Source organism: Musca autumnalis, unplaced genomic scaffold (genome assembly GCF_047663935.1).
Source record: "Musca autumnalis isolate F117 unplaced genomic scaffold, ASM4766393v1 scaffold_1, whole genome shotgun sequence".
Taxonomy (NCBI): domain Eukaryota; kingdom Metazoa; phylum Arthropoda; class Insecta; order Diptera; family Muscidae; genus Musca; species Musca autumnalis.
Window position 1 is genome coordinate 80,072,865 of NW_027411644.1, and position 15,824 is coordinate 80,088,688.

Below are 15,824 nucleotides of genomic sequence, written 5' to 3' on the forward strand. Positions count from 1 at the left end.
TATGTACTCAGGCCTTTATTGTTCGGTCAATGTGAGTTTTGTGTTTGTTGCACTGATGATGCTGTTCATGATGTTACCAGATCTTCTAGAAACATTGTTACAATAGGGGTTTTTACATAAATACGGGAGAATTGCAAGGCAGTCAGTCAGTTGTAATCCAGACCACGAACTTAAACCGTCAGTTAGAGAAGAAGTAAAGAAAAGATGTGCACTTAGTTTAATTAATAATTCAAGTAAAGTGAATAAAGGATTGTAAGACTCTTAAGGGCGAAACTCATGGATTTTTCTTGATTGCGTCGCTTCATTTTTGGCAATAGAATAAAGAACGGCTGAGACAATTTGGAACTAGGTTGCCCTTTTTCGATTATTTTTTTGGTAGAGCAAAGCGAACAAAGCAAACGACGAGTTGATTGAGTTTTGCCCTTTAATATGTACAAATCGTATCGGGCAATAAAACAACGTCTACACGGAGTTAAACCTTTTTCCGTGACAATACATATCGCGGAAGGAACCCACTACGTTTTGTTTTCAGATCAATTTTGGTTGTTCCCTTAAGGTGGTTCTACACGGTATGTTTTTTACATATTTGTGCATACCAACTGTCACTTTTTACAAATCTGAATTTTGTACACATGGTGTGAACCATACAGAAATTTCAATGCATATTTTTCGAATAGAACGCGCTCTATTCTTGTATGTACAACCAAAGGTAAACAGCTGTTTCGTTTGTACGCGATATAAATAAAGAAAACAACAGAAAACGAATGAAAAATAAAATTTTGCCGTGCAGAGGGAATTACATATGGGCGAAAAAAAGTGACAGTTGCTATGCATGAATATGTAAAAAACATACCGTGTAGAAACCCCATTACTGATAAAGGCAGTAGTGGTGAAGGCTTTACGCAAGATCTATTTACCAGTAGTGCGATTCTGTAACTCCTTAACGACAGAATTAACGACGAATGTCGGTAGTTAACGATAATTTTCGGTAAGTGCTATTCTGTAACCAGTTTTAACGATTTTTGTCGGTAACTTTTGTCGTTAATTACCGAAAATTATTGTTTAGTTAACAACCAAAAAAAAGTAGTCGTTAAGTCTTAACGACAGCACATTATTGCTGTATTTTGATGATTTATTTTAACAACGGCGTTTTTTTTTTTTATGAACATATATGAAGATAACAAAGAGGACACACAAGGTAAATTTCGCCCTATTGAGAAAAATCTTCTTAAGGTATTTACATAAGTGTTACCTGTGTAGAATAACATGGGGCAGCTTCGCCACTGTTATGCTTTCAAAGCGCCGATTTGATTGAAGCGGCGTAAAGATCATCAAAGAGAACTTGTAGATCTTCGATTAACTCAAAACTTTCCGTTGGACATCTTTATGTAGCATCAATTAAATCGGCGCTGGCGAAAGCGCAACAGTGGTAAAGCTGCCCCATGCTACCCTACGTATGAAGACTGCGCTAAACTTTGTTTTACTTATTAAAGAGGAAAAACGTTAGATAGTGCTTCAAAAGAACTCATGTGTGGTATGTAAGACCCATACCAATGTCCTTAACACTATCTTTCTAAGAGGCTTTCGTTGGCTTTAATTTAGCGTTGAGGCCAACACGTGAATAGTATTACTATAAACTACTTTGTTCTGTGTTAATCTTATAGATTTAAACTCAGCATCACTAATAATCAGAATGCTAAAAATGGCGTATAAGCTTGGATTTTCGAACTTTTCATAATCTCCGCTATGAGAAATTTCTTTTAATGTGGGCGTGAATTGAATATGTGAATATATAAACTCAAATGACGGTAACGTGGATCCACGATCACTGAAGGGGCTTAAGTCATGTCAAATATCACAGCAGAATTTTGATACAGAGCGCCACAAGCCAAAATGTGATCCCGACTTTTAAATAAAAAATACAAGTGCGCTTTTAAAAAGATTAATGGTGGTTTTATCACTTTTATTACTTTTAAATCACACACACAATAAAAACATCTTAAGAAATGTTTTATTACTGGCATCCGTAGCCATCCAAAAGACACACATTTGAGCCACATTCCTTCAAAAGTCAGAATTGTTTCCTTCTTAAACGCTTCATGTTTTGTATTCGCGACGAAATAATGTTTTCATCTCCAAAATATATTTTAATTAATATTAAAATATAATATTTGACATTTCCTTCCAATCGATATTCGTCGGTATGAGTTAACGATTTCTACAATCGGTAACATAATGTTACAGAATAGGACATTCGTTAACTCAACCGAATATTTTCGTTAACTACCGATGTCGGTTCGTTATTAAAAAAAGTTACAGAATCGCACTACAGGTCACGTCATGACACTATTTTGGCTAAAAATTCTTCAGGATTTCAAAATGGCAAACAACGTGATAATACATACCTTTGAATTCCGTCATGCGAAAGAAAAAGACGTTTGTTTTGCTTTTTTTATTCTCATTTTATTGCATGCACAAAAAATTATGATCATCTTAAATTTGTTGTAGTTTGTTTCAATGTTAATATTAATATTTCTTGTTAATATAATTCAATTGATTTGCTCTTCATTTTGATTATTTTTTCTTTTATAAAATTATTACTTAAAATGTAAGTGGGTAATTTTGCTATTTGTTGCTCTCATCGTTAATTAAAAATGTAAATCAGTATTTAAAGGTCGAATGACAACGAAGGCTTTACTTTGCAATAGATGTGATCTACATAAAGTCCTCCTTCTTTTACTGATTGAACTCTCAATAAATACTATGGTGGGAAAAGGCAGGTTTATTTCTTTAAGGATGTTAATTTTGGGACAAAGGTTTTTGAGGTGGAAACATTAAATACGTTACATACATATAGTTTTAATTCTTTCTTGGACAAACAATAAATATTTAATTTTTTTTTATTTGTTTTTAAATATATATTTAATAATCATATTTTTGTAAACATGCAGAACAAAATATTGTTATTATTTATTTTCTTCTTATTCATTTTCTTCTTAATATTATTAAGTAATTTGTATATATATTAATAATAATTTATCTTGAATCTCTAATTATTATTAGTTATTTTAATTAATATTTAAATTAACAATTATTTGTACATTAAAATTTGTTACAAAAATGTTTGTTTTTTGTTGCCCCAATGCAGTGACAACATACCAATTTTTCCTTTTTTTGGTTTCAATCCTCAACTGGGGTTAATAGCGTTTTTTTTTTTGTTTAAAAAAATAACATTGCAATTTAAATAAAATTTAGTAAGAAAATTAAAAATAATGGCAATTTTTTTTGGTGATTTTATTAACGCTGGCACATACATGATAATGAAAAAGTTTAGTTCACTACTGTAATTGCCAAAACTGAAACTGATGCTAGGTTTACATTTACGAAACCACTCGATTTCGTAAATATACTATGTGCTTTAATACACGCTGTAGCACTCAATAAGTTTTAATTTTGCATATAATAGCTGATTTATATATAGTACGTTTAGGTTTACAAAATCCACTCGATTTCAAATGCCAATTCCATTGTGTATACCATGATGAAATTATAAGGTGGCGTAAAACATGACCTGGTAAATAGATCTTGGCATATATATACGTCATTTGCATATATATAGATTTACGAAATCCACTCGATTTAAAAAGTAATTCCCAAGGGTAAACATCAAATAAAATCCAGTCGATTTATAACTAGTACTCCGTTTGCACTTAACCGGATTTAATAAACCCACTGGGTTTCAAATGTCAATTCCATAGCGCAAACATCAAATAAAATCCAATCGGTTTATAACTAAAACTTATTTAACGTAAACGCTTGAGCTTGGTTTAGACTATATACTTATACGGTGATTAAATGCATTATCTCGATTTATTTGACATAATTTGTATTGTATGAAAATCCACTGTATTTAGTAAATCAAGCGTAGTCTAAAGCTGCTGTTTTGGCACCGAGTGCATTTACGTACAAAAATCGGTAACATTAAAATGCTTATAATTTCGATAATTAACGACATTTTTCGGTAAGTTAGCCACCAAAAAATAGTAGTAGTAAAGTTCTACCGATGGGAAGAATAATAATAATTTTGCGTTTTAATTTTACCGATTTTTGTCGGTAACTCAAAAATTGTGTTATAGGTCATTTAGATATGATACATTAGCCGGATTTAGCCCATTATCAGGTTTTATAAGCAAAAATAATTTAAAATGTCAAAATTTTTAAACAAGCAAAAAAAATAATTAAATTTGGTTTGATATGCAAAGTTGATTTTAATCTACCAAGACTAAAATTTACGATGTCTTAACGATAAAATAATTTTTTATTTGCTCTTTCCCAGCAAAAAGTTTGCATCCACGGATGCAGTTAAATCACTAGAACAATTGCCGCTGGAGTACATCTTTTTCTATGAATTCACCTATGAATTTTACAAGAGAGCGCGCAGCTAGGATTCACTCCATTTCGCTTCCACGGAACACAGCTAGGATGCACTCCATTTTCGATCAAAATTGAATTTAAATGCAGTCTAAAGATGCTATAAAATGCAAGCCATTGCAAATATCCCAAAATAAATAAAATACATTGCTTATTCGTTAAAAAAAAAAAGAATATTAACTTTATTACATTAACACAAATTATAAAAACTCTCCATTAAATTTGATCGTAACTAAGTTTACTTCCTCTTCTCTGCTTTTTATGACATCGAAATTGATATTGCTTCATCATCCAAATGGTTTTGCATTTTTCCTCCTACTGCAGTTCAGATTTCCAAAAAACTCCTTGCGTCTTGTGAATTACAGCAATGTTCGCATCTTAAGTTTGTATTTCTTTATTTTTTAAAACAAATTCTTCTAATTTTAGAAACTCTTTCTTGTGTTCAGAAAAAAGACTGCGACTGTAGGGATCAACAAATTGGTTTGCTTGGCTAGGGATCTTTAAGCGAGTGCTTCTAAAATGTATCGAGCGGAGTGCATTTTTCATAACTCCGTGTGGACTGCATCGAAAGATGTATTGAAATCCTAACTCTGCATTGCACTACTTCCAAACTTTTTTGCTGGGTTTAGTTAGCATTAGAAGCATAATGTGCTAACATTTTCAATATTTACCCCCTGTTTTTGTAACTATTTTTTGTTCGTTCGTCTATATTCGTAATAATTTGGGCATCTATAGTTCAGGACCTAGATGACATACAGATCTAATTCTTCGTCAGCTCGTTCTATATATAGTTAAGAATTCGTCATTCAAAAATCAGCGTTCCACATTTGCGCTAAGTCGAGTAAATCGATCTACAAAATTTGACAATTCGTGTGAGAACATAATTTTTTTTTACAAAAACAGGGGGTAAAAGATAAATTTGTAATTTGCCGTATGTTTTTTGAGACGAATTCAATTTACAACAATTTCTTTTATCGTTTCAAATTCGATCAGATGGGCTAATGCATCTACCTTGGTAGTTGTGCTACGAAAAAAAATCAGCTGACTGCCATTTAAATCCTCCAAAGGTATATCTAAATGCAATGAGATTTGTACTGGATTTATTAAATCCTGTTGAGGATTTCCGGCTAGTCTAATGCTTGGTTTATATTTACGAAATCCACTCGATTTCAACTGTCAATTCCTTTGCGTATACGTCAAATGAAAACTCATCTGAAATCGATTGGATTTCATTTGACGTTTAAGCAAAGGATTTGACAGTTGAAATCGAGTGGATTTCGTAAATGTAAACCAAGCATAATGCAGTTTTCACACTGTCAGCTTTTTACATATGTATTCATGCATAGCAACTGTCACTTTTTTCGCCCATATGTAATTCCTTCTGAAGGGCATAATTTTATTTTTCATTCGTTTTCTGTTGTTTTCTTTATTTATATCGCGTACAAACAAAACAACTGTTTACCGAGACGAGAATAGAGCGCGTTCTATTCGAAAAAATACATATGTATACACATAACACTTTGATGCAGTGAAATTTCTGTATGGTTCACACCATGTGTACAAATACATATGTAAAAAACATACCGTGTAGAACACCCTTAAATGAGCGTTTGCAGTAGAGCTTTTTGCCGGGCTAACCTTCCTCATGTCCCATAAATTCAGCGATATGCAAAGCAATTTGGACGACCTGAAGATGTAAACACATCCGTATATTTAATGCATGCGTGAAGTCCACATTGCTGTACGGAAGCGAAACTTGCCCGTAACAACCACCATAACACAAAAAATCCAAGTATTCGTGAACAAATGCCTTCGGATAATAAGCACTACAGCTGATGGCAAATGAAGAACCAATAGCCCGTCAGATTACAAGGTTAAAGTGGAAATTTATAGGGCATCCGTTGCGAAAACCACACAACAGCATTTAAGGGATGGCATTGGAATGGAACGCTCAAGGAAGCATACGCCATGGCTCAGAGCCATACTAAATGAGCTGAAGAAAGCAAGCACAACTTTTGATGATATAAAAGTATTATGTTACGATAGAATAAGTTGGAATAATCTTGTAGAAGCCCAAGTGGAATAATAAAGGAAAAATGAGGATTTATTTGGCGTTTGCGCTATGGAATTTACACTCGAAACTCAGTGTGCTTATTAAAACCGGTTAAGTGCAAACGGGGCATAATAACGGTGGAAGAGGAAATCATCTAGTTGAGAAGATTGGGGAAAAAATCCGAAAGTATTTATGGAGTTATAGTTGCAGATGATCAAGCTGCAAAAAGAACAAAAGAGTTTAGCTCGGAAGTGGATATCCCCTTCACTATTGGAGCCGACACCGCATTGATTACTATGAGGCTGTTCATGAAATGGGATAATAAGTACACCGAAAAGCAGTAGTTCACATATTTTCAAGACTTTGCGACACGACATACTTGGTTTAAGAAGTTTTCCATCAACCCAATTAAATGTAAAGAAGTTAATAGGACACTGTTTCTGTAACAGCGGTCTGGCGACATAGAAGATGATGCAAATCACATTATTTTTACGCGTCCCAAGTACTTTACCATAAGAAACTCATTTTAATCGTTTGCAATTCGCTGGAAGAATTCATAAATACATTTGGTTTGCACAACTTATCAGTGATAACTGAATTCCTGGATAAAGCTAATTTGGTACTATAGACCAGCATCCGGCAAAAAGGGGCACACGTGGCCTTGATGAGAACAACCACCACTCAGTCTTCGTTCAGAAGTCAATGAAGGAGGTTCTGCTGTCGCTTCTTTCAATGATTTTTAATTTTAGCAATGCATTAACCCACACGCTGTTTGTGGAGAGAGCGAGAGAGAGTCGTATGCGTGAGACCGCAAACAATGCGTTTGTATTAGTACTGATACCTGCTATAGACTTCGCCAACATCTATGTCTTGGCGCTGTCTCTTAAGCTGAGTACACATTGCCAGTTTTGAATGACAGCTTTGTTGTTGCTTGCAAGTGTGGCCGTTCATTTTTGTCATTCATCATGCAACCACAAAATGTTTTGTGGTTGCTGGACGGTTTGACAATTATCGATAACTGCTAAATATCGACATTCAAAACTGACAATGTGTACTGCTCTTTAGGAGTACCTGTCTCTTAGAAGTAGCCAACAAAAAAATTATTGCGTGCTGCGATTACAACGCCAAAACACGCTTATACTCTAGACAGACAGACTAGGCAGCGTTAATTTGCATTAAGATCTGCATTTAATTTTACCGTGATAGACGACAGTTTCTACATTTACGAAACAGCTGGTTGCTGGTAAACAACTGTTTTGTTGTTGTTTGCAATGCCAATTGTGTTTCAGCGCGTGAATATACTCTTTCTCTTACATGAATATGGACTCTCTTTTACAGTATTGCCATATTGAAATACCTAAATTCAGTTTAAATTCAGTTTTATTTTGTGCATTAAGAATGTGTATAATGCACGAATTAATTTGAATTAAGGTAGTTAGCGCTGTCTTCTGTTTAGGGTATTATTGAGGGTCTGTCTCACTACTCCCAAAGGTAGACAATTGCATTTCGTTGTAAAAGAGCTGAATCAGTAGTACGATTCTCTAACTCATTTTTTGAGTTACCGACAAAATTCGGTAAAATTAAAACGTAAAATGATGAGTTAAAAAAGTTCAAATAAAAGTTGACAACACTCTTGCTATCTGTAGAACTTTACAACTACTTTTTACAGCCAGTTTCTGTATGTCGAAAGAAGAATGTGTGCGAATGAAACTCGCTCGAACTTTAGTTTTGGAAATAATTTTACCATAACTGAATGCTGTCTATCTAGCTATGATTTATACTCTGTAGTGGGATTTTGTAACTCATTTTTGCTGTTACCGACAAAAATCGGTAAAATTAAAACGCAAAATTATGACTAAAAACATAAAGAAAAGTTGGCATCACTGCTTGTGTCGGTAGAGGCTAGCGATTACATTTTATTCATCGTCAACTTAAGCGGGGTACACACGATCAGTTTTGACTGTCAGTTTTGCTCAAATAATCGGTTGCTTGCCAGTGTGGCCGTTCACTTTTGTCAGTCATCAGGCAACCACAAAATATTTTGTGGTTGCTGGACGGTTGGACAGTTATCGATAATTCCGAAAAATCGACAGTCAAAACTGATCGTGTGTACCCCGCTTTAGTCGCTAGCCTCTACCGACACAAAGAGTGATGCTAACTTTTCTTTATGTTTTTAGTCATAATTTTGCGATTTAATTTTACCGATTTTTGTCGGTAACGGCAAAAATGAGTTACAGAATCCCACTACTGATCACTCGTCAATATTCCTGACTTGAATTATAAAAGTGTAAACAACACAATAAGAACACAAAGTGGTATTACTATCGTTATCTTGTTAGTACCAACCTTAACCTAAATTTATGTCTAAAACAGAGGAGGAAATCAAAAATCCACCAACAGTTCTAAACTCAGTTCGCAAAATATGGGGGAAAAATGTTAAACAACGGTGGCACCGAAAGAAATCACCTGAAAATACACATACACAAATACACAAAAGCTACACCAGAACTTCAAAATATATTAACTACAGTCAGATCGAATAAGAACTTCAGATCTTGGGGCCAACTCGGAGAAGACTTAAACATTTGCCAATTACATACATGCATACATATGTATGTTTTTACATACAATAGTAGCGAAAACAAGTATTGACTCTTTCCTAAACCAAACATACCAACTGTATCTGCCAATAAAAAAATTTGCAGAAATTGAAATTTCACAAGCGTGAAAAATAGGCATCATCGAATACAAAAAATAATTCCACCTCATCAATTTGGATTCCTAAGAAAACCGAACAATATAACAGATTCACACCGTATGGTAGAAACTATTAATTCTGTGTTTGAATAATTTCTTTGATTTGTTCCAGAACCATAAAATGTCTATTACTTTTGCCAGTTTTTCAACTTTTTGCGAAAAACTCGTTGCCGTACTCCAACAATTTCCAAAATGTTCACTTCTCTTTAAACAAAAATTGCGCTCAATATCGTTCTCTTTAGAAACTTTTTACGCGGCAAATTTGGGCGAGCAAAAAGTAGTAACATGTTTGCTGGCTTCTTATTGCCTAATGTGTTGATTTTGACATTTCTTGCAGATTTGTTGACGTTTTTTTTAATTTTTTTCCGTTCCCGTACTTTTGAACAAAGTTGTATGCTGAACTTCACCTTTAAATAATGACGGGAACGAAGCTATATTCAATGGAATGTACAACTCATGGCAGAACTACCAGGTAGTGGAATCACACCAGCTGATCGAATATGAAAAGTCAAATCCCTTTATAAAAAAATTATTTTTGTTGTAATTTCCCCAACAACATAAAGAAAGTTTTGACATAAAATATTCAAAATTTTACGATGCCACTACCTGGGTAATTGTGCCATGGTACAACTCAAAGTTGTGTTCCAGAACTAACCACTTTTGCAGATTGCGTTCCCGTACACCAAAAAGATTTACGTATAAGCTATGGAATTGACATTTCAAATCGAGTAAATTTCGTAAATCTAAACGTTATATAAGATTAGATACAACTTTCGCTTGTTTTTTAATTATATATAAACTTAACCTTAATGAGGTCTACAACATATAAAAAAGCTTGGATTACAATGTTTTTTTTTTGTTTTTTTTTTTTTTTTTTTTTGTAAAATCATTCTTATAACAGATCTGTATATAGCTGTGGTCTTTGGACATGCCCTATTAAACTTTTGCTTTTTATTCTATATTAAAAAATATTCAAAGTATTAAGCTCGCTGCTATGTGAATGGCATTTTGCTAGTCAAACAAATTGTCATCAAAAATTATTTCAAGTTATTGGGTCAAATCCAAGACCTAAAAATTGTTTTATATTTGTATAATGTTTAAACTGTGCCCGCTTTTTGTTCTGGACCACAACTATATACATTACAAATGAATAGGTTTCTATATAGGTTTTAAGTTTATATTGTAATGTTTTTTTAATTTTTTTTTTTTTTTTTTGAATATTTTTTAACCATTTACGGCGGGGATATTTTTCACTCAAAATGCATCTACTTACGTTTATTCATTTTCTTATCGAAAATGTAGAGAGTTGTTTGTCTTTTTTTCTTGGATTTTCATGTTTCATTACAAAAATGTTGGAGTTTCTTAAATACAAATTAAACAAAAGAAAGGACATATTAAATGAATTTGAGTTTTTAGTTTAATTTCAAATCTTCAGCAAATAAAATCAGTCGTTACTGAGTTATGTTTTTTTTGTGTTATTATTGTTTTGTTTATTTTCTAAGCTTATCTTAATAATAAATTCTTATTATTATTTACAATGACAAAAAAGTGGTTAACGAAATGGCGAAAATGAGTTTTTAATCAAGGCATATTTACAGAAGATAGAAATGACAATCGGCTGTATTTTTACTTTTTGGTAAATTGGGGTTTCAAAATGTAATAGGGTCTACACATGAAATTTAAAAATTCGAAATTTTCAGCCAGAAAATACTTTGTTTCATTTCAAACGTAAAAAGGACCCACGACAGTTCTGAATGCTTTATATTTACATTTTGATTCAAATTTGTTCTATTTTAGAGGATTTTTAAACTGTATTTATGTTTTTCCTGAGAAAATTTTAAGAAGGACCCTATTAGTGAATATTTTCTTTGACACTAAATTTTCCATACCAACAATGTTGTTATTGTAAATTTGTTAGTTGTTGTAAATCATGCATCTACCTTATATAAATGTGCCTTGATTTTTAATTAATTAAAATCTTAAGTTAAGTTATGTAAAATCAGTCAAATTATTGTTGTAAAATAAATGCTTTATATTTTTAATGCCATTGGAATTCAGCGAGGTAACGCTGATATAAACTTGATTGTATGAAGGTGAATAATATATGTACATATCGCTCATTTACTCAAAGAGTGACATAACTCAAAAAATGCGTTTTCTGAGTTAACAATTTCTATTTTTTCTCAGACCTCTATTTTATCTTGTGTCAAATTTTCATGTTGATATCTCTAAAACTCAACGAGATACAGCTCATTTACTACGGGTTTGACATAATTCAACGAAAAAGTTTTTTGAGTTTATGAACCACTAAAACACTTCAAATCATGCTTGATCTTGCACAGAAATTTAGCACTGATATCTGTTAAGCTCTTAACAAAAGATGGTCCAAGTAGTTATTTTATTTTTTGCGTAATAACATTTTTAATTTGAGAAGTCAAATTTCAATCGCCAACTTAAAACGCGTTTTTCTCGAAACTCGATTTTTTGAGATGTGTCACTCTTTGAGTAAATGAGCGATATGTCAGGGCAAAACACAGCTGTAGCAGTTGATCTGGTAGGTAAATGAAAATTGGTCTGTTCCTTTACATTTGAAAATTGTTAAACCGACAAAAGTAGTAAAAGTTGTAAACTGCTGCCATATGAATTGTATGGTGTCAAAAGTAAAGGAACGCTTTTCGAGTAAAAAGTGGTAAAACTTGAGGATTCTTGCTCGTAAAGGAACAGAGCTAATGTTGACAACTTATGTTCTGGGCTGAATCGTTCGTTAAGTGCAATTGCATGACGCAAAAAAGTTAAATTTTGTTTAACTTCAACGCGCCAGCCAGATCATTGCTGTCAACAAAACTTGCCATCACTTATACTTTTTTCATTTGGTTGTTCTTTAACGTTTTGACGCTATGCTCACACGATGTGTAATATTAAATATACATATTTTGTCGCTTTTTGTGTACATTGGTGGTCTTTTCCTTTACTTTAAAAAATTTGAGAAGTTTCAAAAGTAGTAAAAGTTGTGAACTGCTGTCGTGTCAATTGTATGCTTCTTGAAGTAAGGGAACGCTTTTCAAGTAAAAAGTGGTAAAACTTGAAGATTCTTGCACGTAAAGGAACAAGCCTATGTATACAATAAGATACAGCTCAAACTTAAAATTTCATATCGTGTAAACAACGCCTTAAATGTATTTATAGATTGTTTAGATTCAGATTGGGCTGTTCAATTGAACTTAATATAAACAACGCCTAAAGATGAAAACACATACAACGTTTGAGTAAAGTTTTGTGTTGGACGTTGAGAAAAAAACAACAACAACAGGGCGACGCCGATACCAAAGTCCAGCGTTTATCTGTTTGTCGGCATATATTTCAAATGAATTTGAATTTTTCGGCATCATGCCCAACGGTGTAAAAACGGTCAAAACGACAGAAAACTTTACCCAAACGTTGTATGTGTTTTCAGCTTAACAGATGAAAACATAATAAATGTTTGAATAAGAATTTGCGTTAATCGTTGACAACAACCACAAGGAGGAAATAACACCAACACTAAACTTTACATGATATGTTATTTTACATATGTGTTGTCATTTTGCATATATATTTTGTATATAAAAAATGACAACCCATATATAAAAAAATATTGTGTAAAATACCCATAAAGCTGAAAACAGATACAACGTTTGATTAAAGTTTTGCGTTGGGCGTCGAGAAAAAAACAACAACAACAGGGCGACGACGATACCAAAGTCCAGCGTTTATCTGTTTGTCGGCATATATTTCAAATGAATTTGAATTTTTCGGCATCATGCCAAACAGTGTAAACACGGCCAAAACGACACAAAACCTTAATCAAACGTTGTATCTGTTTTCAGCTTAAGCGTTGAGAACTTTTCGGCATTAACGCTCAACAGTGTAACAACGGCCCAAACGTTAATTCTGATGATTCTATTGTGATTAGAAGGATCTAAAAAGCGGGCACACCTCCGGAACATCACCAAATTAAATTTTATATGAGCCTTCTTAAATATAAAAAAATTGAGCAAACATCAGACTCGGCGGTTGACTTATACTATGTTTACATTTACGAAATCCACTCGATTTCCACTGTCAATTCCATTGCTCAAAGGTCAAATGAAATCCAATCGATTTTAGATGAGTTTTCATTTGACGTATACACAAAGGTATTGACAGATGAAATCGAGTGGATTTCGTAAATGTAAACATAGTATTACTACGCTTATCATCTAAATAAAGTTCTTAATAACATGTTTTTTTTAAATCTCTGCTGATGGTTGATTTCTAAGATTACCTGCTCCATCAATAAAACAACATCCCTTATTCTGTTCAGCATTTTCGTCCAATCTACGATAATACTTACGTGGTTCCACTGTACTATACACATCGCAGTGTGGCAATAGTTCTCCAGACGATTTAGATTTTCTAGAAAATAACAGAACTTGTCGAAGAGCTTCACTGGTTTTCATTTGATGTTTGGCCGATTGTGTTTGTGGTTGTTGTTGATTCGATAACTGAAGAGTTGGTGGCGCAGGGGCTTTGCCTTTAGAGGCTTTGTGTACCTTTAAATGGCGAACAAAGGATTGAGATAGCGTCGAACCTCTTAGAAAATCTTGATCTTGATTTTCAGGGCTTTCTTGGCCCTCTACTTCACGATTCAAATGTAAGTGGGGTGGGAATTTTTGTAGAAATTTTGAAGAGGAGGAAGATTGTACATGATCAAGTTTTATCAAATTATCTGAAGAGGTGTTACTTAAATGTTTAAAAGGTGTGGCATACGTTTGTGGTGGTGACCTAAGACGTTCCACAAGATTGTGAAATGTGGATGATCTTTGTTTGGATTCTGAAAAGGGCATTATTTTACGTTTAATGTGGCCAGATAAGGATAAATTATTTTTAGTTGAGGGCGGTGGAGGAGGAGGTCCCTTTTTATGGGATAAAGGTGGAAGCTTTTTGGGTGTTAAACCGGGTCTCCCATATTGTTTGATAAAACTTGACATTTGAGAATTTTCTAAAGGGGGTATTAAACTATTTCTTTGATTATCTTTAATCTCTTCATTGTTGTCAACCTCCTGTTCCTCCTCATCCTCTTCTAGACCACTATAACCTTCAAATATTTCATCAAAAGCCTGATTTACAATTTGAGAATTTTCACAATAACTTTGCGAGTCAAAGGTATTTGAAATGCCGAACGAATCTTCAAATGGCGCCATCTTCCTTTCACTCAAGGTGCCAAAGAGATTCTTGCGATAGTCATCATCAATGTTACGATAGTAGACCTCTGAATTAGATGAAGCCTTAAATTGTTGGTTTAGTGATTTAGATGCAAGATCTGGCTCGGAATTTTTGGTACTTGAATTTTGTTGTAAAATATGTTGTACGATTTTTTGTCGCGTCTCTTGTGTTTTCTTTTTAAGTTGTTGCAATTTTAAAGTGTTGCCATTATTGTTGTTATTCTTTGGTGTGCTTTTTGTGGTGCCGCATGATATGAAGGTTCTCTTAAATGTTGTGGTTGGTGTCGTGGTAGGCTGAGGACCACCAATTTGTGTTGTATTAGTTGTATTACTGGCTGCAATGGCAGCCGCTGCAGCCTGCATTGCAAGCAATTCCATCAGATACTTACTATGTTCCCGTTCGCGTTGAATTCTTTGCCTCTCGGCCAATTGACGCTGCATAGCCATAGTTTCGAAAGTGTGTACCACACTACCGACATGACTATTAACATCGGGTATACCTAAATCGCCGCTGAACAAATCCCGTTGATGTCTATGCTGTGGCGTTAAAAGTTCTCCACCACTTGCACGTTTATTCAGAGTTGGTATAACAGTTTCCGGTTTACGATATAGGGTTCCTGCTGAGGCACTTTGCCTTAACAGTAGAGCTGCCGCCTTCGGACGTCTACGCTGAGGATATTGTTCAACAAATTCGGCAGCTTCTTGTTGCCACATAACATTGCCCATTTCATCAAAGGAACGATTAACAATTGTGGTCCTTGTAGTGGCTGCGGTGGGGGGTTTTACAAACTACTCGCAGAAAAGCGTATAGATTTTTTGATGTAATCGTGTGTTGTTTTGTAGTTGTTTTTTCAAAGTGTATTTTTGTAGTGTGTTTTTTGTTCCAATCAAGTGTCAATGTCAATAGTGAAGCGTATGCAGATAATTCGCAACCAAAGTTGAACATAAAAAGAAACAAATGAAATTAAAGTTTTAATAAGAAAATAAAATTAGTTAATATTAAAATAATTTTTAGGTATAAACGTTTCTGGTTTAGACATCTTAAGCTTTTTCTACACTTATTCAGTACAGTCTCGATAATTCGTAATCCAAGGGACCGGTAATTTTGTACGAATTATCGAGGTTTTCGATTTAGCGGGGTTAAAATGCGAAGGAAATGGATTCAAGGGACCGACAGCTTATACGAATTATAGCGATTCTACTGCATTAATGGCCCCGGCACATACGGTCCGTTGTGCGTCGCTTCACGCGTTGATAACAACAACCACATGAAAAAAGTGTCAGTGATGCCAAGTTTGTTCTTGAATTTTTCATTTGGTTGTTGTAACGCGACGCTCAAC

At 33.8% G+C, this 15,824-nt stretch overlaps 1 protein-coding gene across 1 annotated transcript in view; it reads right to left on the bottom strand.

The window, feature by feature from the left end:
* Positions 1–10,485: 10,485 nt before the first annotated feature.
* LOC141402034 (uncharacterized) overlaps positions 10,486–15,824 on the bottom strand; it is a 1,128,858-nt gene continuing 1,123,519 nt past the window's right edge. Inside the window, exon 18 of the mRNA XM_073982660.1 lies at positions 10,486–15,273. Within this exon, the coding sequence (XP_073838761.1) occupies positions 13,510–15,273 (1,764 nt within the window). The 3' untranslated portion in view covers positions 10,486–13,509. The remainder of the gene's footprint in view (positions 15,274–15,824) is intronic.